Source organism: Carassius gibelio, chromosome B5, assembly GCF_023724105.1.
Source record: "Carassius gibelio isolate Cgi1373 ecotype wild population from Czech Republic chromosome B5, carGib1.2-hapl.c, whole genome shotgun sequence".
Lineage (NCBI taxonomy): Eukaryota > Metazoa > Chordata > Actinopteri > Cypriniformes > Cyprinidae > Carassius > Carassius gibelio.
The window spans coordinates 37,833,992-37,860,862 of record NC_068400.1 but is presented as its reverse complement, the minus strand read 5'-3'; the positions used below and the strand labels follow the sequence as shown (position 1 = coordinate 37,860,862).

At 36.8% G+C, this 26,871-nt stretch overlaps 1 protein-coding gene across 5 annotated transcripts in view; it reads right to left on the bottom strand.

The window, feature by feature from the left end:
* The window catches only part of emid1 (EMI domain containing 1), a 65,733-nt gene that overhangs the window by 6,925 nt on the left and 31,937 nt on the right, over nt 1–26,871 (bottom strand). For 3 of the 5 annotated variants that reach the window (XR_008153803.1, XM_052556010.1, XM_052556009.1), the window contains exons 4-10: nt 18,900–18,989; nt 18,382–18,443; nt 18,028–18,154; nt 15,308–15,352; nt 14,763–14,861; nt 10,873–10,974; nt 8,338–8,433 (exon numbers count right to left, since the gene is read on the bottom strand). Coding sequence is in view for 4 of the 5 variants with exons in the window: in XM_052556010.1 (XP_052411970.1) it covers nt 8,338–8,433; nt 10,873–10,974; nt 14,763–14,861; nt 15,308–15,352; nt 18,028–18,154; nt 18,382–18,443; nt 18,900–18,989 (621 nt within the window). In the remaining variant the exon portion in view is untranslated. The remainder of the gene's footprint in view (nt 1–8,337; nt 8,434–10,872; nt 10,975–14,762; nt 14,862–15,307; nt 15,353–18,027; nt 18,155–18,381; nt 18,444–18,899; nt 18,990–26,871) is intronic. The other 2 variants (XM_052556011.1, XM_052556012.1) reach the window with 1 other exon arrangement.

The window sequence follows — 26,871 nt, the reverse complement described above, 5'->3', positions numbered from 1 at the left end:
CACCGTATGGAAAACATTATGATGTCCAGTATTATACTCAAATGAGAGAATATTGATTAAAACTGTCCATTTGGACCAAATCAAACTGTTTCAGGCTTACTTTCATTTGTTAACCTGTTGAAACAAGTTCACACAATTCAAATATCACATCTGAGTTTAAATATACCTGATGGATGCTGCTAAGGAAAAACATATCAGAGAATGGTTTTTCTCATTGTTTTAATACCTGCTGAAATGACGAAATAGTGTTACTCATGTTAAAGATGGTTGATTGTGCTAAAGCTTTTAGAAAGCTTTTCTGCAGTAAAGAGATGGCATTTAAAAAAAAAAAAATTCAAAGAAGAAAAAGGAGACTTGGTTTGTGTCCAGAGACAGATTAAAACATTAAAATCTCATCACACACAAATTCCATATTTCACATCCAACACAGAGTCATATTTTATCTAGAGTAAAATCCATTGTAATAATAGCACTGCAAAGTAACTTAAGACAGGCTACAAATAATGAGGCAACTTTGAGTTTAGTGGTATTTTTGCTGTGTGATGTTTTAATATCCCATTTTCAGTGTGTGGAAACGTAGCATGTGCCAATGTGCACAAGAACTAATGGCTGAAATTTAGTTCTTGTCAATGAAATTAAGGCAGATTCACAAAGGTTCTGTACATACTATGCTGATTTAATATAAATCCAAATGAATTTTCAGTTATTATGTGGCATAAATTCATCAGATTTTTATTCTTTGTTTTTTAAATCTTTGTTTTTAAAGCTTAGTTTAAATTATCCATGGTGAAGGAGTGGATGCCGAGTTGCCATATCCTTCATACCAGAGATGGGACCAAGTCCCCATGTCTGCTTCATACTGATATTATATTATATTATTACATGATTTCTTGTTTGACTATTAATCAAGTTATAGCAAGAGTGAAATGTGTAACCTTATGTCTGCTGTATTTCTTTTCCTCAAGATTAATGTCCACATATTATGTGTGTGTATCCAACCGTAATGATAAGACACTCGCCAGTGCTAGAAAGCCTTGAATTCTAGATAAGTTCTCTGTGTACGTGTGTTAGTATCTGTCTGTACAGGGAGAAGCTCAGACAGTCCCAGGACAAACAATCAACTGCCAGTGTCCAGCATATCAGATCTACGTCTTTGGAGAGTTTTATATAGGTTTTGGAACCAATCAGAATTTTGTTGACTATGTATTGACGCAATTAGTATCCTCTGTCAGGGTATAACTGTGGTTGATTTTGTATTGTACTGGGGGCGGCCTGCGAACTCCTTCGAGAGTGTTGAAGCTGACTTCTGCTGATGAAATTGCAAACTATTTTCTTCAAGTAAAATTATTATTATTAATTGAACTCATCTCTGAGTCCTGGTCTTCATTGCCAAATATCTGGTCCTTGGGTTTTAACTGTATATTCCCCTACAGTTAATGGTGGAGGATCGACGGGCAATAGTTCTTTGTTGACATCCCTGATCAATCATCAAACCAAGGTAGGAAAGATTTTAGATTTAATATTATTGGTTAGGAACTGTCTGTAAGTGGAGGGGGTCGAGAGAAGGAGGAACGATAGACTCACTCAGACGTGAGGGGGTAGACACCAGCTCCAGGGTGCAGTAGGTAAATTGGTGTCACAATATACCTGTAAATAAGTAACCTTGTGAGTATAAGGGGTACAAGTACACATCGGTAGGTCTTGATATAAGATATTTAGAGATGTGTACAGTTACAGAGGGAACAGGTGCACACCTATAGGTCTTAGAGAGAGACGTAAAAATTTGTTTCTAGGTGTGCACAGTCCAGGGGGGGACAAAAACGCATTCTTAACAGGCATGTGAACCCGTAAAGGGCAGTGCTGGGTCAAGCACCGAGGGACAAGGGACACATAGGGCCGTAAATAGGCAGTGCTGGGTCAAGCACAGAGAGCCAAAAAGCACGAGAGGCCATAAAGGGCAGTGCATTTACGGCCGGGTAAGCCAAAGTAGGGGTATGGGAAATCCCGAGAAGAATGTAAGACGCTAGACGGGGGTTCTAGTCGTATCTCGCTCTTCCAACTCTCGATCACCCACCATTACAGACAGGGGCGCCCCGAGCTTAGAAATAGGCCAGGTCAGTGGTTAGGGAAAAGAGTATCCAAAATTAGTGTTTAAAAATAAATAGTGATAATTCATATGTGCACCTATAAAAATATAGGGATATATGCAAAGGGAAAGTATTGATTGATCTGGGATGCCTCAGGAACAACCCCAAAAGAGCTAAAATGTAGTTTTCATGACCCTGATTGGATTGGACCAGTATATGGAAATTCTGGAATATACTTTGCAATTTCATCACGCAGAAGTCAAGTGCTGTTGGTAAGATCGCCGCCTCAATATGTTTTTGGTTTATGATAGAAATATGACTGACAAATTAGGTAACCTGGTCAGCCCTGATAGAAATAATGAAACAAGAGAGCAAATGCTGTAAACAGTTTGGCTCTGAAGCTCTGACTTTAAAAAAAATATATATATTCTCTGAATTCATTTAAAGAATGATCAGTCTGAGCTTTAATTCTGATTGTAATGTTAAAACAAAAACTTGATTGGCTTTAAACTTAGAAAGAACCTGAGAAATAAACATTTATAAATGTATGTGCCGATTTATTAAAAATAATCCCATAAGTAACTGAGTGATGATTTAATCTGATTCTCTGTGCATAGAAGGTTTAAATGACAAAGAATGATATCATAAGACCTGTTCCAGTTCCTATATAATTGTTGAAAGTCCTGACAAGGAATACTGAACAGAATTCTGGGTTAGTGAAAAAAAAAAAAAACTGTAGGCACACAAATTGGCAGTGGCATTTTGGAAAAACTTAGAAGCTTATGTTTTGTTAAAAAAGATAAAATTACTTTGACTACAATGAAGCCGTTGTTTTATCTCATGCTGGCCCCCACCATGACTCTGGCTTAAGCTTTGAAAGTACCAGAGACATGTTCTGAGTAAAAAAAAAAAAAAAAAAAATGTAATTCCTATATTTACTAATGTTTGGCCAAAAGAGTAATTTTATTGTTGGATTGCAAAATTGTAGTCACGCAGCATCATAAAAAAAGAAAAAAGAAGAGAAAAGAAAATTATTTTTTGTTTATGAGATGATAAAGTTGTAAACAAGTAACATAAACGGGGGTTTCAAAGTAACTTTGAAGACAGCATGCTAGCAAGACCCAAAGTAATATACCTGGGTCAGATAACCTCTGACAGATTTAAAACCAATGTTGAAATTCAGAAGCCATGGCCAGAATTAAGTGAATGGATAAATACAAGTTGATGTAAAAGTAATGACAATGACTGCAAAGAACTTTGAGAAACATTTGAGTTGCGAAAATAAAGTAAAAATACAAATATAAAGATGTTTATTTTTAAAATGCATATAATTTCTGACAAGTTTTAAACTGGGCTAGAGTAAAATGATAGTACAATGAAATTATGTTAAAAATGAATGAAAATGCATTGTTACGAGTCCTAAATCCCTCAGAGTTCTCTCTCTCTCTCATTCAAAGAAAGCTAAAATGCTGTTATCTGAGCTTATGTTTAAGTGATAAGATATTTATAGTACAGCACAGTGTTTCAGTCAAATCATAGGCACTGAGATGCTAAAGGACATGATAAAAAGAGTTCAGATTTAATGCATTAAGAGGGAAATTGGTAGTTAAATGTTCAACTGCCCAATGCATGTAAGAAATAAGAGATTATAAAAATAATGAATAACAATTTAGGAGCAATTGTTGAAGAGACATGAGGTCTTTAAAATCATAATACAGACCCTGAGCTATAGATGTAATAATTTTGAATAGTTAAACAGTTGTATTGCTATTTTTTCTATGACCAGTAACTTATCTGTCTTATTTTTAGTCTCCACCATCATACAGGGCCTGATGGCTGCAGCTACAGAAGCAACAGAAAATTACAATGAATGGACGGGTGTGAAAAATAAATTCACTGAGTAATCTCAGCATGATAGTTTGGAGGTATCCAATTGATTTTAGCAATTAAATATTAGTTTGATTAACCCTTTTCAATGTTTTAACACTAGTAGGTGCTGTCAATGGCTCTCATGGTTCTTGAGTGCACCTTTCCTAAGCTGCAGGAAATACTGGATTCTGGAAGAAGAGTGTAGAGGATGTTTCAACGGGAAAGAGTGGTTACCAGTGTGCATGAGGTGATTTCTCAATGACGGGTAAGATCCTCTTCTGGCCAATAGGGGACAACCTAAGGCAGGGGGTCACCGCCACTGGGCACCTGCCCTGAAGGGAGGTGTTATATGTGAGATGGTAGTGAAGTTGAGCAGATGCTTGATAGGCCTAGAGCATCATTAAGAGAGGAACTGTAGGAAGTACAGCAATCTGCCTCAAAATGTGAGCTCCTCCAGACCTGATCACCAGCAACCGCATTCCTTGACTGATTGTTGTGACAAGCGTCCACAACTTGATGCAACTATGCCAGGGGATCACACCCTGAGGACAAGGAGCTTATTTATAAAAAGTTAATGGCAATGGGCTTTCAAGAACCATCTGAGACCATGTGATGACAGACATTATTTTGAGACAAAAATTTCTTATGAGGCTAAAATGATATTGAACTAATATGTCTATATCATAGTCTTTACTCATGCAGGTCATTAGGCATGACACAAGATGATAACAAGATATGGTGGTGGCTAAAAATGAAGACTGCTTCTGCTGAATCAAGAGATGGTTTAGATAACAAAGGTTAAGGGAATTAAGCATGTAAGGTAAAAATAATTTTAAAGAAATGTTCCTAGCATTATGTATTTTAAACAGTTTAAACTGAGATTTTAGATCTAGAAACTTTGACATTTTTAACTTATTTGAATAATTTAGGGTTATATGTTGTAATGAATTTTATATTATAGTCTAAGTTAAAGTTTGGCAAAAATTGTCTAAATAAATAAATAAATAATATTTTGCACAGTAAGAGAGAGAGAGAGAGAGTGCTTGAGTGGAGGCAGGGATAGTGCTCTTCTTCTATTATTGGCCTGCTAAGTCAGAGTAACCAAAACAGAGCAATGATTTGAAGACCAAAACAACCAAGCTGATTTTACTCTAAATAAAAATCATTAATGAACAGGCAAACTTTGAGATTAGATAAGAGATTAGGTACAAACTTGGTAAAATGCACAGACAATGTTTGAGTTTAAATCCTTCCGATTAAATACCAAAAGCAAACCTTAAATATGAGCTGTTAAAATATAAATGTGTTAAGTATGTGCATGCACGAGGATGGCTATATATATATTATTGGGGGACAATTCTGTTCCTGTTTTGTTTCAATTGAGTCACTAACCTCTGGAATGAGTGTTTTATCATTACAGATGTGTTAAGTGAAATTACTTTACAGAAGTCGATAATTCTGAGTGAAACTAATGAAAAGACAATGCCAAACATGGGACGAGCTTTAAGTGGATTGGTTATCCAGCTCTGTCTGCTACTGGTAATAATGACTTGTTTTGTCTTTTATAATACTGATTTAAATCACTCTCTGGATTAATATGTTAAAGAGTGTTTATATGATTGGATTTGTGAAATTTAAGTTTGCCGTCCAAAATGGGTTTAAAATCCATGCCTAAATTTAAATGAGGGTATAAATTTTAACAAGTTAACACTTTGTTGTTTGAATGGTGAAGGTAAATATTTTAGACTTGACGGCAGAAAAACAGTGACAGATTGGCTACGTCACTAACCAAATTATCCAGAGAGCACCCTCACATAAAGAAGCCTGGTGGGAAAACAAAGGAGTGAATCCTGCTTGTGTAATATAGTGCAAAAGCTTTATGTAGTGGTTTATGTAGAACAGAGATAAGTTGAACAAAAACGTGTGGATAGCCCCTTAATGGAGCAAATCCATAACAAGAGGTTTGAATTAATTGAAATAGCACAGCAATAAAAATAATAATAATAATAAATTTTGTTTGAACAAAACAATTGTAATAGGCTCTATGGAGCTGCTTATGAACACCTGTCAGGTCAAATCAAATTAATATTGTGAACACTGACAGGGCTTTTTGATAATGTATACTGTTTCAATACAGATTTACAGAAACTGAGGATGTCTCTTTAATAAATATTTGGGCATTTAGAACTAAGTAATAGTATTGTTCATTTAGTAATAGTATTGGGAAATCTGTGTGCTCTTTTTCAGTTTATAATAATTTTGAGTAAATAAATATCACTGCCAAATGACAAACATGAACAAGGGTTTTAAAGACATTGATCACGTAGCTGATGTGTAAGCATTTCTAACTGACAAAACAGTGAGAACTAAATTGACTTAATACGAGGTATTGAGGATTTGCTTCTGAATGTGTCATTAATATAGTCTGAGTACAGTAATATGGTATGATAATTGACAAGACTTACATTAAAAAAAAAAAAAAAAAAAAAAAAAAAGGGTAATAAGGCAATGAGTATGGTTAACAGTAATGTCCTGGTATAAAATACATGCATGACAATAAGTGGATAGGTTAGTTGTATTTTTGAAGTTAGACACTTCGATACTTAAAATGTAATTTTGATCAAATGTTGTTAACAATGACAAGTTTGGGTTAATGGTTAATGTATGTGTAAGCAGCATGTGAACTATGATGACTGCAAATGGATTCGTGGTGAAAGTAAAACTTAATAAAAGGGCTATTAAGTAATAAACTAGGAACTGCTCTAGGTTTTCGAGGAAATAATGATTATGATTATGATTATTTTTGTTTTTTTAAGATGGCTCAATATTGATCTTACTTATTTTTGGTTTGTTTATTTTTGTGTTTTTAACACCAAGTTTGGAATGAAAGGGTATAATGGTTATTCAATCCCTCTAATTGCACCATTGATCGGGAAAATGATAGATTTTCATAAAATAAGGGTATCTTTACTGGGATTTAGGTTATAAGCAATGTCTGTATTTGATCTCTGTGAGGTGACTGAGGGTCTGACATATGTCAGGAATGCAATAACAGTGGTTATTCATTTAGCCCGGCTTCCAGAGAATAATATATATAAGTTTATTGTAATGAGTTTATTTTACTATATGACCAAATTAACTAAAATTCATCATAGTTGTATAAGACATGTAAAAAAAAAACAAATAAGACAAATATCCTTCTTAAGGATATTATTTTATTTTTTTTTAATTGGTTATAGTGTATGCGTTTTTCTTTAATGATTTGTTAAATCTGGTTAATGAATATGCAAATTTAGTCTTAAGGCTGTTGGATAAATGTTTGGTTTTAGAGGGTAAGTGTGAAGTAGCTGTAGTAGGAATTCACTGGAAAAGACATTATGTGAAGAAAGACTAGTGCAAGTGCCGATATTGTGGGATTAAGTAAGTAGATTAATGTATATGGGAAATAAGAATGATTATGGGAAGTATTTTGTACAAAATAATGTGTTTATTACTAGAAATGTCAGCCAGTACCAGAGATTTTAAGTATGCACATGTTTAAGTTGACCAACAGTCTGCATTCTTAGCATGCATCACAACTACACCTGACCTCATTTATTAGACCAGATGTGGGGTATTAGACCCCACATTGATCTAAAACGGGGGACTGAAGGAGTGGATGCCGAGTTGCCATATCCTTCATACCAGAGATGGGACCAAGTCCCCATGTCTGCTTCATACTGATATTATATTATATTATTACATGATTTCTTGTTTGACTATTAATCAAGTTATAGCAAGAGTGAAATGTGTAACCTTATGTCTGCTGTATTTCTTTTCCTCAAGATTAATGTCCACATATTATGTGTGTGTATCCAACCGTAATGATAAGACACTCGCCAGTGCTAGAAAGCCTTGAATTCTAGATAAGTTCTCTGTGTACGTGTGTTAGTATCTGTCTGTACAGGGAGAAGCTCAGACAGTCCCAGGACAAACAATCAACTGCCAGTGTCCAGCATATCAGATCTACGTCTTTGGAGAGTTTTATATAGGTTTTGGAACCAATCAGAATTTTGTTGACTATGTATTGACGCAATTAGTATCCTCTGTCAGGGTATAACTGTGGTTGATTTTGTATTGTACTGGGGGCGGCCTGCGAACTCCTTCGAGAGTGTTGAAGCTGACTTCTGCTGATGAAATTGCAAACTATTTTCTTCAAGTAAAATTATTATTATTAATTGAACTCATCTCTGAGTCCTGGTCTTCATTGCCAAATATCTGGTCCTTGGGTTTTAACTGTATATTCCCCTACAATGGTATAAATGTCCAAAAGTGAAAAATACTGTAAAAAGCTAGCAAATAAACATAAAAACAAACAAGAAAATAATTCTGATTCACTGACCGGTGGGTCCAGGTGGACCTGGGGGTCCGTTTGAAGGGGTCACTCGGAGGTCAGGGAAGTTGTTGTGAAGCAGACTGTCTTTTTTCAGGCCTGTAACTAAAAATACAAATTGATGTCCAGGAGCTTAAGCAAAGTGTCATTACGGCTACTTTCCTGCAGACGGTGCTGTTTAAACAAGTATAACCAGTGATGTCATTTGTAGCAGGTTGTAAAATATTAGTGCACCATAAATTATTAGAGTGGTTGTGGCATTTTGATGTGCTGGCTTTTTATTTTCTGTCACGAAAAGTGAATTAAATCACAAAGATGACATAAAAATACAAGCCAGCGTTTTTCTTTTGTATCGCAGCCTAATGGTTTTCTTTGTCCCTCTCTTGTGTGGTCTGTAATTTTCCCCTTTGTTACCCCTCTGCCCCAAACCCTGAAAATCAAACCATATATTTTATACATTTATCAAATCAACCAATAAAAACATATTATAGAAAAATGCCCCAAAATTGTGTTTCTTTTTTTACTGCTGAATTCCTGTTTGTTGATATATTTTACTATCACCTTATTTTTGTATTAATACATTTTCTCTTATTTTTTTGTCACTGCTTTTGTCATGTGCATTGGTGCTTTTGAAATACTGTATGTACTATATCACAATCATGCTATTAAACTGTACTGTTGCTACTCTACTCCCAGTAGACATAATAGATGTTTTGTAACTGCTGGCAATGTTCTCACAGAGGAAAGGCTAAGTACTGATTCAACCTATGAAATTACAATGGCAGATTCCCATCTCCCTCTCTGTCTGTCTGTCCGTCTGTGAGTTTGCTGCTGTAGTCTCAGTGGCTGCAGGGCATCCCTGCGCTCAGACCCAGACAGGAAACTCCAATAAATGCAATGTTTGTCTATGGAAGCCCCTTGCAGACCCTTTAATTGTCCTGATTTCTTTGAAGGTAGAATCATGGGAATAACAGCCTTAACTGAGTTATAAAGTTCTAAGGCCCCTAAACTTAAAATTCTCTAACTTTATGAGGTCTGGCCTGTGTCCCCTTCAACAGAGAGCAGATATAAAACTGAGCTGAGGTGAAGAGTCAGTCCTCTACACGGGCCAGTCCTCTTCGAGAGTGACGACACACACACTAAAATATTATTGCTTCTATTCTAAAACACTCCCTCGTGCTTATAGTTTAACTGAGTGTAAGTCTCACCAGCACACATACACACACTTCTCCTGCTCTACCCTGCTGTTTTGGCTGTGCACATCTGGAAATGGTTGAGTGACATCAGCAGCAGACAGACAGGCCTTTTTCCCAGCATGTGACTATTGAGTCTAGCCTGCATTACCTCCTGAAACCTGCCATTTTAATCAACGGCGGGAAAGAAAAAAAGGGGGAATGAGAGAAGAGATGCCCCTAAGTTAGACTAATTCCTTAATCCATTCCTCTTTTTCTATTCACATTCATTTGGGACTCATTTGAAGCTTCCCATTGCACAATCAGGAAGTATCAGTGTAAAATGTAGATGAATTTGAACTGACCGTCCCATGACTGGCTACTAATGAGGTGTAGACTTGCAGACCTGGCCTGCATTCACAACTGAACTTATTCCATATTAAAAGCAACTGACTACAACGTGTGTGTGTGTGTGTGTGTGTGTCCACATGCATCCATCTGGTCCTGCACTACAGCAATTTCCCTCACAACTCGATTCTAAAGGTGTGAAAAATCTGAAGAACCGCATGGGAGAGTGCAACACACACAGTTTCTGAAGCCAGACAGACAGAGAGAGCAAGTGAGAACAGGGTCCAAAAACAGCAAAGCGAGCAAATGTAACAGCTCTCCAGGATACTTGATTCTGATTGGTCAGCTGTGGCATTCTGTGGTCAAATACTGTTGTATAATGACCACAAAATTATAACTGACTGCCTTTGCAGGGAAATGATTTCCTAAATTTCTTCTATCACATGCACCATGGTCTGTTACTTATTACATAACAAAATAATTCAAATTTAAAGTAACGTTTCATGACTATTTGTTTTGTTATTTGATAAGCAGCCAAAAAATAAAAAAATAAAAAATAAAAATCCTACTGAACTCAAACGTTTGTATACTGTTCAAACTATTTTTTCATGGCTGTATGAAGTCTCTTGTGCTCAATAAAGCTGCATTAATTTGGTCAAAAAATCAATGTAGAACACAACTGAGATGCTACATTCTTCATGACTCTTTAATGAAGAGAACTACAGCTTTTGTAATATTATAAATAGGTTTACGGCCACTTGTTAATTTAATGTTAATTTAATGCATTCTTGCCGCATAAAAGTATTAATTTCTTTAAAAATAAATAAAACTGGCATTTTTCTGACCCCAGAACAATGGTGTGTAGGAAGTATAGAAAAGCACAATCAGTCAGTCATTATAGCTAAATAAACCCCTTTAGGAGGATACAAGACTTAATCACCCTGGGTTCTGGTTTTTATTTTGTGATAATGACTGGATGATTGTACATTATAATTTAAGCTCCTTAAATGATTAGTAATCATACCATCTTGTTCAGGTACAGGGGCTGGTGGTCCAGGGGGCCCTGGAGGGCCGGGTGGCCCAGGGAGGCCCCTCTCTCCTGGGAGGCCCGGTGGTCCCTGAGGACCTGAGGAGAAAGCAAAAAAAAAAAGTATGAGAAAGCTCCACAAAAAAAAACACAAAGTGCTACCTTTCAAGCTATCTTTCCCCTGAGTAGTCAATTATAAGGCACTCTTGTCCTATTCAACAGGAAACAGGAGAACGTATAGAGTGTTTTTTTGCACACTATGTTGAGCAGCTACAGTATATGATAAAAGGATTCCAAGGAAGTTACGGGATGTTTAACATCCTAAAGAAAAGGAGAGGAAGTAGAAGAGAGTGCAGATTGAGGTGCAATGAGGTATTTGGTTTCGATACATGGCTGTTCTAGGAAACAGGTTAATAAGAGGGGTGGGGGAGTGGTGTGTCTTTGTGTGTTACAGTGTGTGTGTGGGCTTTAATTAACGAGGGGGTTCATAATGGCCATGTGCTGGACTAACAGGGAGAGCTGGCAAAACTCAAATAAACACTGCTAAATGCCGGAGCATATTAGCGACTCTGGTGTGTAATAAATTAAAGGCTGGCCAGTGACTGCGCTGATTCATACAGCTCTCTGTCTGTGTGTGTGTGTGAACGTGCATCTACATAAGATCCCTCCAGCTGGTTCCCTGTTGCCTGTTAGTTTTGATTAAGCGGGAACAAAATGAAGGAAAGAAAAGCTACGTCACGGCTGGTGTGGGAGTGTGATTGTAAAACAAACAGAACAAGAGTTTCATCTGCCTGTCTTTGTTTTTTCCTCTGTTCCTGTCCCTTCTTTTCTTTTTCCTCTCCTCTGACATCCCAAGGTACTTATCACCCAATTTCTCATCAGTCTCTCCTGGTGTTTGACAAAGTGTTTATGAAAGTTATTTAGAAAAGGGGTTAGATGAGAAGTAGGATAAAATTCCTTTAATATGAGTTACCAATTTTCTTTTTGTGAGGGATAAATTCAGTAAACAGCTGTGTCACACTTGCAATGTAAAACCTGTTTTTTATTATTCACTAACCATCCACAATACAGCTTAAACAGATGCTAAATGCACTGAAGTAGTGCTATTCCATAAGACAAACATACCTCCTTTCTACATAAATTAGACTTTTTATTATTTCTGCTGCTTGATTTGCATAATACCTGCAGAGAACTGGTCACTGAAACAATGCCAACAGCATGTGTCAATAAACAGCCTTACCAGTGGACAAAATTCATGTCATGTGGAGTCTGCTGCTTTATGGGATGATTATTGAGTGAATAACAGATCATTGTGTGTCTGTAAGAGCATCATTGTAAAGAGGATGTCCTGTTTCCCTTTAACAGGAAGTGTGTGGACCGGTTTTCTGCTGACTCAGACACAAAAGAATCTGATCACTGAATTTAACCATACCATCCTTCACTTAAAAATAAGTATGGCATGGTTATGTTTATGCATAAAAATAAATAAATAAATGCATTTTGCTCTTTCATGTACCGTATTTTCCGGACTATACGTAGCACTTTTTTTTTAATAGTTTGGCTGGTCCTGAGACTTATATTGTCAGGTGCGACTTATTTATCAAAATTAATTTGACATGAACCGAGAGAAATAAACTGAGAGAAATGAACCAATAGAAAACATTACCATCTACAGCCGCGAGAGGGCGCTCTATGCTGCTCAGTCCTCCTGTAGTCACCACTGAAGACATAGAGCGCCCACTCGCGGCTGTAGATGGTAATGTTTTCTCTTGGTTCTTGGTTCTAAATAAATGCGACTTATAGTCCAGTGTGACTTATATGCTTTTTCCTCGTCATGACGTATTTTTGGACTGATGCGACTTATACTATGGTGCGACTTATAGTCCGAAAAATACGGTATATACAATTCAATGAATGTCTATGAATATGGTATTCAGTAATTATCTTTCTCATACTGGCAATGTACCATTGTACCACCAATAATATTGCTCTGTTGGGATTGCTCCCATTCCCTCAATTCCCTTAGGTTAAATCTAAATGAATGTACAATTTATGTCATTTATTTGATTTATATTATTTAAAAAAAAAAAAATTTTTTTAGAATCACTTTTTAGCTTAACTAGCTCATTTTAATAGTCCCGCAGTTTGATAAATACAATTTTGAAAGTACAAATAATTAAACATACAAATGTCTATCTAAAAAAGCTTTAGATGAAGTACAACTTTAACAATCCATGACGTCAACTATTCCAAAGTGTGTCATGTCAGCTACACATATCCCAAACGTTGTTTTCCTAAAGATCTACTTTGCTTTATGTAAACATACCTATCTTGAGAGAATACAGCAATCAGATACAGTTCATCGTGCATGACATGAAGGCGTAAAGAAAAAGGCATATCCAAGGAAAACAATAGAATGGCAAACATATGGAAGAAATAAGAAGCAAGTATTGTATACATATTTCATGTTCAATTTAGATTGGATTCATATGGCTGAGGAGCCCGGGTAAAGACCTAAGGTCATTTGAAGCCCCTGTCAGTCAGTCATGTCTCTGGTAAAAGACCCTTCATACCTGTGGCCATGTTTCATATATTATAACTAAATTCTATACTATCTTTGAGCGTGGGGGTAAGTGATACGTATGTTAGTCAGTGTGTGTGTGTTTTAGGCAAACCCCAGCACAGTAGTACATGCTGTGAACAAAAAAGGATTTTTATAGTGTGGTCCAAGTGCAAATATTTTGGCAAGAGGGCTTGGAGCTCAATGCTGACTCGGCAACGTCTCCATATACTGTCTCTTACGGCAGAAAAGTCAGCATGGTGAGAAACCCATATTCTTGAAAGTCACAGGTCAGCACTCCACAAGAAAACAGTGCTCTGTTGTTAGTGGATACATTTATGTAAACTGATGTATAATAAGAAAATGTACCCACCCTCAGGCCATCCAAGATGTAGATGAGTTTGTTTCTTCATCGAAACAGATTTGGAAAAATTTAGCATTACATCACTTACATCCTTTGCAGTGAATGGGTGCCGTCAGAATGGGAGTCTAAACAGCTGATGAAAACATCACTATAAACCACAAGTAATCCATTTGACTCCAGTCCATCAATTAATGTCTTGTGAAGTGAAAAGCTGCATTTTTATAATAAACAAATACATCCTCAAGGCATTTTAACTTAAAACCATCACTTCTAGCAAAAATACCAACTGGTAACTCAAAATAACGCGTCCTCAAGTGAAAAAGTTCTTCCCATTTCTACCTCTCACATCAAAATCCACTGACATCATTTGTTTACAATAGTTTTGGACATACTTATTATTGGTGATTTATCTGCGCATAATTATTTCCTGATTCAGATGACTTTTCCACTGGATAAAGCAATACTCACATGTTCGCTGATAAAGCAAAACTCACATGTTCGCTGGAAACAACAGTTTGAAGTTGGTTTAAATGATGTTTTTGTCATTTTAATCGTGGTTTTGTTTCTTATGAACATGCAGCTTTTCACTCCACAGGATGTTAATTGATGAACTGGAGGCATGTAGATTGTAAAGGTTTTTCATCAGCTGTGTGAACTCTCATTTCTAACGGCACCCATTCACTGCAAATGATCCATTGGTGAGCAAGTGATGCATTGCTAAAGTTCTCCAAATATGTTTCGATGAAGAAACACTCATCTATAGCTTGAAGGCCCCAGAGTGAATTTTCCGCAAATTAAATTTTTGGGGTGAATTAGTCCTTTAAGTCCTCTAGACATTAAACAGCAACATGAGATGTGTTAAGATGACATAGCTAGTCTGCCATGACGCTTGTCTTCAGTTACAGAGTGATTTAGCGCTCAGAATCTTGTGATGGTGTGGTGGGCTTGATTTGTTCAAAGTACCTGGAGGACCAGCTGTTCCTTTAGACCCTGGAGCCCCAGATGGACCTCTGCTGCCCGCCTCACCTTTGGGTCCTGGCAGACCTCGAAACCCTGGTTTACCTACAGAGACAGAGAACATATGTAATGTACAAATTAGTGCTCTTCTTTTTCCCTCTCAGAGTGAGAATGTTAATTTTGCCATGATTTATTCACCCTCATTTCCTTTCAAACCATACTTCTGCAGAACACAAAATAATATTTTTTTTTTACATATTTTAATTGTTTAAAGAGATATTTTGGCAGTAAAACCCAAAAGTCATTCAAGTTTGGAAATTAGTTTAGAGTGATTAAATGGTGAATTCTCTTCTTTGGGCTAATCTTTATCATTTCTTGTTGTATGCATGCAGTGATCAAGGGAAACCTGCTGCTTTTAGAAAGGTTCTACTCCTTACAAACTGTAAGAATGAACCAAGGTTGGACAGCAGACCTCTACTGTGAGAGTGCAGAAGTGTGAATGTGTGTATTTTAGATTGCAATGAACGGTGAAAAGACATGAACCAACTTACCGTCTTTACCGGGTAAGCCATCCTGGCCTCTCTCGCCCTGTGGACCTGGGACAAACACACACAAATTTACCATTGTACAGGAAGTATCAGGATTCTCCAGATCTTAAAGCGCTCTCTACACTAGTCTGTAAAAAAAAGTCAATCTTCCATCAAGTATCTTCCAGGCCTGCCATTGGAACCGTCCCACAGCCCGATAAAAATCAGTGGATCAGTGGAGTGCCTGTTGGCAGACACAGTCTAAATAACACTGAGCTCATCATGTGAGATCATCAACTGTGACATCACTGCAGAGAGAGGATTCCCTGAAGGAATAATTTATGAACTGATACATTGATATATTTACACAGTCACTCATGTTATTCTCCCCCTGAAAGACTTTATGATAAAATAAAATCTCATGTTTCTCTCCCACCAAGCATTTGGCCATAAACACATCCACACAGTTTATGTTGCAGGAATATTGTGAATGAGTAACGCAAATTCAACAACCCTGTTGTGTTACGAAAACTGGCCCCCTTTGTGAATTACCTGAAGAGGGCCACAAAGACTTTGTAGTTTAGATCTATATCAGCAACCAGGCAAGGAGAAAAAGGAGACTGTAATTTGAACAGTCTTCTTGCCTTTCTCATTTGGTATATCTTATGATAGACAAACCTTACTCGACATGGAAAAAGTCCAACACAGAATCCAACACATTCAGCTTCCCCGGACCCCCGACTGAGCTGCAGAAGAGTTTTTGGGGTACGGGTTCATGCTCAGCTAATGTCTTGATCAAACTAATGCTCTGCGCCAAGCATCCTGCTTGCCAATATCTGCTCACTTGAAAACAAGCTGGACGAGCTAAGAGCCAGGAACAAATCAGTGGGAAAACAGGCAGGGATTGTTGAACGACTGTTTGTAAAACAGTCAATTTTTTTGAAAAATTTCCATTAAATGTCACCTACTGTCAGAGAGTGAACTTGCATTTCAGTCACCCTGTTCTGCAGCGTAGATGCAAACATTTACGTTGATGAAAAAAAACTACCGTGCATTTTAAAAATGGAATCAATTTGGATAATAAGGTACCTAGAACTATTCACAAAGTATTTTGAAATGCTGTAGATATCAATAATCATGCTCATTAGGGCAATGTACTACATTTCCGAATAGCTGTATATCTCTAATTTGTATCCACTTTTTCCATTTCAATCAGATTATAACAATAACCGTGCACTATAGTGAGCCCTGCAAAGCATCACACATAGTTTAAGAGCTCCACATAAATGCTCGTTCCTCCCACGAGTGCACCAGATTCGCTTTCACGTTCTCCATCTGTGTAACAAGCACATGGAAATAATCCCCTCAAGTCTAATTTGTGCCTCATCCTTCCACCACAACCCTCCATGGATGTGGTATTTCGAATGGATAGAGGATTGATTTTGCACTGAGGTGGAGAACCTCTGGGCAGCAGATCTATTCAGTGTTCTGTGTGGAAGGAACTGAATTGCAATGATTTGTTAAACAGTTCTGCCAAGTCAGCACAGGGAGGAGGGACACTGGATGAGTGAGGGCACTCAGGATTTTACTTAACAGTCTGGTTAGTCATTTCTGAAATTTCTCGACCCGCCTTTTAATCTCTTCCACACTTCTAGTGATGATAGGATTGAGCATTGACAGCGAGGACTCGGTATTAACCATTAAAAAGGATGTGCTGACACACACAACCTGACGATGAGAGATGATTCATCATTTTCACAAAGTTAGTATGATTTGATGCCTTCAGATGGAGAAATTAGAGGCCTCAAATGGGAACTACACTATGAATGAGAAGGGTTCATGTGGAAACTAGAAAACCAAAAAAGAGCACAGCAGTGACAGCTCACTTCCATGAGGCACTACACATTTGTTTTTCTATTCTAATTTTATTGAATTATAAGAATTTTACTTATAGATTACAGGTCTTTAATTACTCTGTGTGTGAGTGTAAAAATACAATGTCAACATTTTATAAAAATTTGACTTTGACGTATATATGATTTATATTTTAGGAAGGATCTTATCCTATTTTGAAGTTCTTATCTTCTTATTTTTGATTTTGAAACACTTAGAGAAACTGAATAGGGAAATATTTCCAGAACAAAGGTTGCTTGAAAAGTCTGCGGTTATAGTTTGGCTGGTGGAAATGACATCTGTGACACAGTGTCAAGTGCAGTCCTACAGTTTTTACTATACAATTAGCCCCTTCAAATCCCCACAAGCCTCTTTAATGTCTCAGTTCTACATCTCTATGGCAACTGGCAATGAATAGGTGCAATTTAAAGCCACATGCACCATGGCAATCACCCAAAAACACCCACAACCGTCAGTGCTCACATCGTCCAACAAACACACACAACTTAAATCTACTCTAATCTCTCCGCAGTGAAATCCCCAACAACTGTAGTGGGAGATAAATAAAAATGTGGGTGGGTTCTGGGATTATCATGATTGTAATAGGGAATGGGATTATCTCCACATGCTTATTGGCTAATAAAATTTTCTCCATATGGATCCGGTGCAAAACTGCTATCATGAATACCCCACAAAATGATGCGATTTTAGCTGAGGCCAAATGCATGGAAAGGAAAAGTGGCCTTTTGTACCATGAACATCAATCTTCGGGGCCATTTAAATCAACAGTACGGGACAAACACCACTGCTCAAACTGCTCTTTATTCTGTAACACAAAGTGATTAACATACCTGCAGGACCCTGAGCCCCAGGAGAACCTTTGGCAGGTGTAGCCCCCATCAGTAAGGAGGAGTCAGGTTCATTTTTTAACTGCGTCTGTTGATGAGAGGTGGAGGCAGGAGCGGTAAGAAGCTGGACCTGGGAGAAAGAGCAACAGGAAGGTAGAGAGACAGAGAAAGCACAAAGGGTAATTGATTAAACGGTGTTAAATGAGGATTGTTTGAGTGATTAAATAGTACTGGAGTGATGAGGACAGAGCATCATAAAACACAGAGAATACAAATAAACAAAGTTATTAATGGATGTAATTCATTTTTAGTGAATTTCTTCATGAAAGAAGCTCAAAGGGAAAGATGTGACTTTACCTTGGCCTCCAGAGAGCTCACACGATCTGTGAGGGCGGTGATACGACTGCAATTCAGACAGTCTGAGAGATATAGGCAGGGGACAAAGAAAAAGACAAGTCATAATTAGATCAATAAAAGCATTCACAGTGTTCCTTCCAAGGTGAGTTCTTTTTAAAAATAGTGTTGTTGTTTACAAAGTTTTCTGTGGTATGGATCTCTGAGCACTTTAATAAGGAATAAATAAAATGTTCAAGCTGAAAAGTTAATCAGGAATTAGTCTGAAAAGGTGCTGTTTAAAAGAACCAGGAAATGCGCATGCAAACTCAAAATGGCCAACACAAGTGAGCTGTTTACTGTTACAAGCCAGTTACATCATTAAATCTTGCAAGGGCCTTGGGTACAATTTATAACAATTCCAGATGGACAAGTTCCTTCAGTGCTGTTTTATGGATGCTTTTGTCTTTATAGGGCTTGTTCATCGCTTAAGTGGAACATATTTTGAATTGATAAATCTAGATTAGAGGTTTGGTTCTTACTTGAGATATGTTCTCCTGTTTTAGAAGCAGGTTTCAGAAGTATAGCCTGTTTTCTTACAGCCTCCTGGGCAACCAGGTTACTCGATGATCCTGCACACAGAAATTAATGTATGAATACAAATATGAAAAAAATGTATGATTATCACTGTTAAAATGTTGGGGTTAAATTGGAAAAAAATAAAGTAAATGTTGTTCTATTCATCAAACGATTTCAGATTATCATGCATGAAATATTTTCAACACTGAAAATAGCCATAAATGTTCAAATAATAAAAAATAAATGACCTTCAACAAATGTGGCCTTGGTAAACATATGTGAGCCTGGTCTTAAGTGTAATTTTTTCGCAATTGAGATTTATACAACATCTGAAAGCTGCATAAATAACCTTTCCATTGATGTATGGTTTGTTAGGATCGGAAAATATTTGGCTGAGTCACAGCTATTTGAAAATCTGGAATCTGAGGATGCCTAAAACATCTAAATACTAAGAAAATCGCCTTTAAAGTTGTCCAAATGAGGATCTTATCAATGCATATTACTAATCAAAAATTAAGTTTTGATATATTTATGCTAGGAATTTTTTTTTTAAATATCTTCACGGAATATTATCCTTATTTAATATCTGAATGATTTTGGCATAAAAGAAAAATCAATCTTTTTTCTATCAATTTTTTTCTGGCTATTGCTAAAAATATACCCCAGCAACTTAAGACTGGTTTTGTGGTCCAGGGGTCACTTATAAGACTTTTTTTAAGATGTGAGAAATTCTATACAACCCCTGCATTTTTTAAAAGTACTATAAAAGCAATAATACATATATTCCAATTTTACAGTTAATCAATACATATACTGTTCAAAAGGAAAACAAAAACATATGTGGACATGTTCTGGTTAACGTTAGTCTAGCACTTCCACAGGTAATTTGACGATCAACACCTGTGGTTACTTTGCTAGGATTGTGTGAACTTGGGTAGAAAAATGGGTAGAAAAGAGAACTTGGGGGTAAAATTTTTTAGTTCTATTTTGGTTATCTATTCATAACCATACATAACTAAAACATAACTCTATTTATCTATTCAATGAAATTCAATGCAAATGAAAATATTGTATTTTGAGGCCACTTTAAGTATGAAAATCATTATGACTAATCTTGCGATATCCCAACATACAACTGTCCACCAACAAACTATGTGCACTTTGTTAGAAACCAGGCATTTCTTTTTTCAGAATCTCTCTGTTCAGATCAAATTTGAAGCCAAGCAGCAGTACATATTTAACTCCTGGCTTTTGCTCTGTATTGGGATAGTTACGCTCTGAAAAGCACTTATAATGCTGCTTCATATCAGCAGAAACAGGAAAGGCACAGAGGGGCCTCCCTGACAGGTAAGCCCACAGAACCCTAGCTTGAGGAGAAGGGCTGAATAAGAGACAAATGTGGAGGGAGAAACCTGGATACGCTTTTCACAAGAGAAACACAATTTTGGGTGTTATATGTTTAATTTTGGCTTGCATTAAATCATTTTATCACATTTTTCCTTCCATCTTCATAGTGATCTAGAGGAGGAATAGGTTACTTTTTGCAGACAAGAGAAGATAGAGGCTTACATTTAAAAACAATGGTTTCCTTGTGCTGTTTAAATGGACCTCAGTTCACTTTCCCTCAACTCCTCTCTCTTTCTCTTCCACTATCTCTTTTTTCCAAGGTAGTGAGAAGTTTTAATACTCTCTGGACTGACCTGTTTCAGATTACTTCAGCAAACGTCTGTGGCTAGCTCAGGTGCTCTAGACATAAACAACTGACCCAGTTCAGAGCTTCATTACTGGCTAGGGACAGGAAGTCTGCTTAGCCGCGCTGACGTAGATAAACCACAGCAGTAACAGGACCAGAACCAGCGAAGTGGCACCTGCCTTGTTCTCAGACTTAGTAAAGAAATAATGGTCTTGGAGTCTCGTTTTCGAGTGAAAATGTAATGGGATTGTATGGATAAGGCAAGATGTAAGAAATATACCACAGTATAAAAAGAAAAATTTGTGGGTAAATCAAAACAGAACTCAAAGAGAAAGACAAAATGTTTTGTGTTAAACAAACTTCACCAGCGGAGGAAAGGGAATGGTAAGAGTTTCACCGTTAAACCACAAAACTTGGGATAAATGTTCCCTTCAGGAACCTCTTTTGATTTACTTTTATGTGTGTGTGGAGGAGACAGAAAGGAAATTTCCCATAGTGCATTGCTCTTACCGATGGTTGTGTTTTGTTCCAAATGTCCCTGTGATTTTAAAATATAGACCTTTCCACCTCTATGGAGTCTTTTTCCAAAAGCAACTCAAAAAGCGAAGCTAACCGCACACAAATGCGAACAGCCTTCCATCTCCCAGCAATGGCACTAGATGGATAGTTCATCCTAAAATAAAAAAGACAAAGGAAGCCCATACTGCTTTTTTATATACTACAAATGCACTTAGGGACCAGAGGCTGTCAAACATTTGTCCACAAAGAACAAAAAAGGCACAGTTCACAGTTGCTTATTAGCTTGCCTATTGTTTACATATTGGCTGTATTAGTACATATAAAGTGTTTATCTTACGTGACCATATTCAACATCCCTAGTGCTACCCAATACCTAAACTTAACAACTACCTGACTAATAATTAATAGGAATCAAATTAGGAGTTTATTTAGGGGAAGGTTGTAGTTAATGGTTTGTTAATGGCATGAATTGGACCTTAAAATAAAGTGTGATTTATAGTACTTGGTATTTATTTTTGTTTTATGGGAAAGAACAGCATGATAGTCCACAAAATATCTTCTTTTGTGCTTGGATCATAAAAGACACAGGAATGAGCAAACGATAAAATAATTTTCGTTAACACTTTAGAATAGGTAACACTTGTTAAATATTAAATACGACATTTCTCTCAATAAATTATTAATTTGCTGCTTAGTAATAGTTAGTAAGGTAGTTGTTAGATTTAGGTATTTGGTAAGATTAGGGATGTAGAATAAGGTCAAGTAGAAAAAGGCATTAATATGTTCTTTAATAGCACCAAATACATTTCTAATATTCTAGTAATATGCATGTTAATACGCAACTAATAGGTGTTAGATATTCTAAAGTGTAACAGAATTTTCATTATTGTGTGAACTATTCCTTTAACACATTCCTATATATCTATTTAAATGGAAATATTTGAGCTGAATATATCACATTCACATTCATCACAAGAATACCGGGCTGAGAGCTCAACCACCCCCAGATTTGTAATATCCCTTCTTGGACTATTAATATACTTCCCCTTACGAGTGCCAAGAGTCACATCAACCTGCAAATGTATGCGAGATTGACCTCTCACCCCTGGGTGTGTGTGGATGTATACAAGTGGGAGCAGACGTCGATTTTATCAGCAGGTTTTTAATAACCAAGTTCCTCCTGAGTCTTTAAGGAGCAGAGCGGATGGTGACATCAGAGCATGCAATAAAACTGAACTCTCTCTCAGCTCTGAGGGGTCAGAAGAGGCTCATGTGAATGTGTGTGTGTGTGTCTGTCTGTATAGTTCAAGGGTTGAGTGCTCTTAACACCATTGTGAGGTCACTTCCTATTGAGATGCTTGGGAAAAAGCTGGACAGGGTTATCAGCGAGTTCATTTGACTAAAATATCACATAGGGGAAAGCTCTGAAAAAAGACAGCGGAGTCTCTTTTTGCTTTCAGGAACAGCATAAAGTATGGGAGTATTTATCCTGAGAGGTTTTCCTGTTTATCAGCTTATATACAATTAGAGAAGTTTGTGGAAGGAAGCGCCTAGAGTTTGTGTGTGTGTTTGAGGCCTGAGTTATGATGCAGTGTGTGGGACTACTACAGATGTGTTTAGTTAAGTGTGGGTTCACTGATTTTGACCAACCGTCCATTTCACATTAATGAAATGTTGCACTGATCATATACAGAAGGTCACAGGGTGTTGATGGTGCAGTGGATAAGACCAATGCCTTTGGTGTGAGAGACCCGGGTTCGAATCCACTGTGAGACACCAATGTGTCCCTGAGCAAGACACATAACCCCTAGTTGCTCCAGAGGCATGTGACCTCTGACATTTGTAAGTCGCTTTGGATAAAAGCATAGCATAATGTAATGTAATACAGTTTTTACCTCTGTAAACACTGGACAGAAAGCGGGTTGACAATCAGAGATCAATCTCTACAGGTCAAGGGCATTAGGATGATGACATTACTGATCTTTTCCACAAGCAGCTTAGGTAATATAGGAGTGTGCCCTGGGGAATTATGGGTATGCAGTGGGTCACTATAAATCACAGGAATATTGTTCCTTGTTTAGCCCTGAAATTATTAATGGCCCAAGGTCCTTTATTTTCAGGCCTTAATTCCTCGCTGAAAATAAAAATAAACCTAGGCACACAGTCACAGGATGGCACAGAAAGTTCCTCCTCTAGAGCAGTGATTTACTAACTATTAAAATAATGGGGTAAAAAAATCCCCAATAATAATGGGGAAAAATCGACTAAAATGTCCTAAAATGTGCTCAAAAACAAGAATTTACCATTTTGCTAATAAAAGTTTGTGAGTTCTTATAAAATAACAAAATTCATTTTTTAAAGAAATTTGAAAATGAATGAATTATTAAATAATACATTAAAAAGTATATTTTAATTATACACTTAAATTTGATAATTTTTGTCTGCACTGCAAGGGAAATTCAGTAAGAAACAGATGAATATGGAAAATTATGTTATTCCTCTTCACAAGTACTCCTAATACTGAACTACAATCAGCTTTGAGAGTCTAGATCCAATAGGCGATCTCAAACAAGACCACATCCAAATCCAGTCTGTTCAGAAAGACAACACTTTCTTGTGTTGACTAAACATCTGAAGGGTTTACAACACTATTATGGGTTTAAAGTCCAACTGGCTTCAAACTAAACAGTGGCTTTATTTAACCTGATTAAAACCTGAGTATAGTAGAGAGGAGAAAAGAACACATCTGTAGATGACTAGGACAAAAAAAAGAAAAATTAAGTCCCCATCCATCTCTGTCAGCGAAGACTGCTGCCCTCAGCACCACAAGCTCATTAGAGACCAGGTGGTAGTGATGAAAGCAGGTGAGGTGGGTGTGTATGTCTGTGTGAGGGGGTGTGTGTGGGATGGAGGATTTTAAGTCATGCTCGCTCTCTGAATGTCCTATAGAATGTCAAGTCTACAGGGAGTTACTCGTGCTGAGAAAGCAGTCTCTGTGTTTTAAGAAGCAGTCCCTCTCTTTCTGTTCCACACAGACTACATTGTTTCTGAGCTACTCACAATGAGGTCCATACTGCTCAAGGTCAAACTGACTGCTGATATTCATATTCAACCTTGATCAGTATGGACATTAACCCATATCTTCATGAGGGTCCAACACAACAATAGACCCCATTGATTCTATTCTCTGTATAGATGGAAAAAATAAAAAATAAAAATTCCACAGAGGACAGAATGTAATATAGGTTTGGAATGACATGAGGTGAGTAAATGATAGATGACAGAATTTTCATTCTTGGGTGAACTCTCTCTTTATGACAGACAAACAGAAAAAGCAGCACACACCTGACCCAAAAACATACGATGACAACTTTGGTGCAGCCTTGGAGGTCTTGGAGCAGACCAAAGCCAAGCTAGAACAGACGGAGAGAGGGAGTGACGGAGGGAAATGAAGGAGAGGGGGGCAAACTCACCTCCTACATACATACATCTCACCTCATCAGTCAACATCACACATACACACACTTTAGTCTGGCTTCACACACACCCACACACTTCATATTGAATCACACTCCACACCTTAGTCTGACTACACCTAATGCCATTGCTGCAAGAGAAAAGACAGTAAGCGATAACTTTTTTTGTTTGTTTATGGGATCCAGAAATCTGAAAGCATTAGTAAAAATTAGGGCTGTCAAATGATTAAAATTTTTAATCAAATTAATCAGAATTTTCAGTGGATTAATCAGGATTAATCACTATTTGCAATTACACATGAATCCTAACCATTTTTTTTCTGAAATGCATACCAAAAGATAAATAACAGGACACAGATACAAGATTTTTATGTATTGATTCATCAACATGTGGTTCTTTTTTTCTGAATTTCAAAAGTTTAACATTTACTTAGATCAAATTTACCCGAGCACTATATCAAACCATGCCATTTAACTACAGATAGTGTAAGAGTTTTAGGTGAACCAGTGGTTAAATATAGCCACATATCTATGAAATTATGCATAGAGAAACTCGAAAGAATGAACTCAGAAACACAAACATGTGCCACCATCACATAAGCAACACTCTGGGCACTCTTGTTTTTGGGAGGTGTTCATTTGCTCTGGTACAATACTTTAGGATCGATATTTTCACGTTCTGAAGGCTTCAAGTGCCAGTAAAACCAAGTAAAAATGCATATGCTTTCCCAAACAGCTGTAATTTTCGCTGCATTGCATGTAGGCGTTCTGCGCAAGTGTGAAACACAGGACGCTATAACAGGAAGAAGCTCCAGCGTATCAACTACGTTACCAAAGTCGTCTCTGTTATTGAGTTTGGCATGAATGTATTTGAGAATAACTAGGGTAAAACCTTAAGCATCTTCGGTGTTTTCGTTGCGGTTCTCGCCGCTGTTTTTTATTATCTTGAGAATTCAGAGATCGACGAGACTTTCCTGACCTGAATAATTTGTCACACTGCACATGCGTGAAATGCGTAAAAAAATTTGACGTAATTAACGGCAAACAACTAATTAACGTCGTTAACGCACTATTTTTGACAGCCCTAGTAAAAATACTTACTTTTTAAAAAAATTTTATACAAGCATAACTATTTGAATTGAAAATGTAATATAAAATAGAAGCATAAGCATTATCACAAGAGTTTTAATCACTGTTATCACAGCTGCGCTAATATTAGTGAAATAGTGTCTAATTATTACATATTATTTAATTAATAAAATAAATAAAATATTTCATTTTATGTCATATCATTTATTTTTTTATTGATTAAAAAACAATCAATAAATACATATTTTCATTTTTAAGACACCAAGATTTTGACTCCTTCAACTTTTTTGACACTAATATGCAACCACAGCAGTATGCAGACTGCACAGATTACCCATAATGCAAAGTGTGGCATAATGATGTGCAGTATTATTGATTAGATGACTTGAGCTGTCTAAACAGACTTGAAGATTAGATGGGGATTGGAGCCCATCTTCACAATCAAGTACTGTTAAGCTTGCAGACATGGGTGTTTCACAGGCTTCTGTTTGACAACTGTTACTCATCCTACATCAGTCAATCACCCCTCGTCTAAATGTGTGCATGCCATAAGCATCCAGATGTGCACTGCAAACAGCCCTTAATCTTCTACAAGAAAATTTCTCACATTTGCCCTTGACAGGTCACCTTAAATGCAGTAGAAAGTTTATACACAAAAGGTCAATAAAAGAGTGTTTGTGAATGGTTTCCTGCTGCTGGGACTGTGTTTCTATAAAAATTTAAACCTTAAAATCGTTTCACACTAACCTCTCCAGCACCCATTTTAAACAAAGTGAAATTCATTTAAAATTAACTAACAACTGTGACTCGATGACACAATGAAGACTGTAAACTTAGAAAACAAAAGGCAAATCCATGACCCTGTTATTCTGATTTTGTTTCTCTTACTTTTCCATACTAAAAATAATGAGCTCTCTTGCAGTATCTCCAATGAAAACCACAATAAGAACTGCAATAAAAAACACAATTTTATGTAGTTTTAATTATTTTCTATAATTAGAAAAAGTGGTTTGAACTGCAGTCAAATTGTGGCAGCAAACAGTATGCAGAAATAAAAATTCACACAATTAAAATCCATTGAAATTCTAATTAATTCATATACTCTAGACGGTTGCTAAAGTACTCTGGGATGTCACAATGATTTAAAAAAAATCCTTG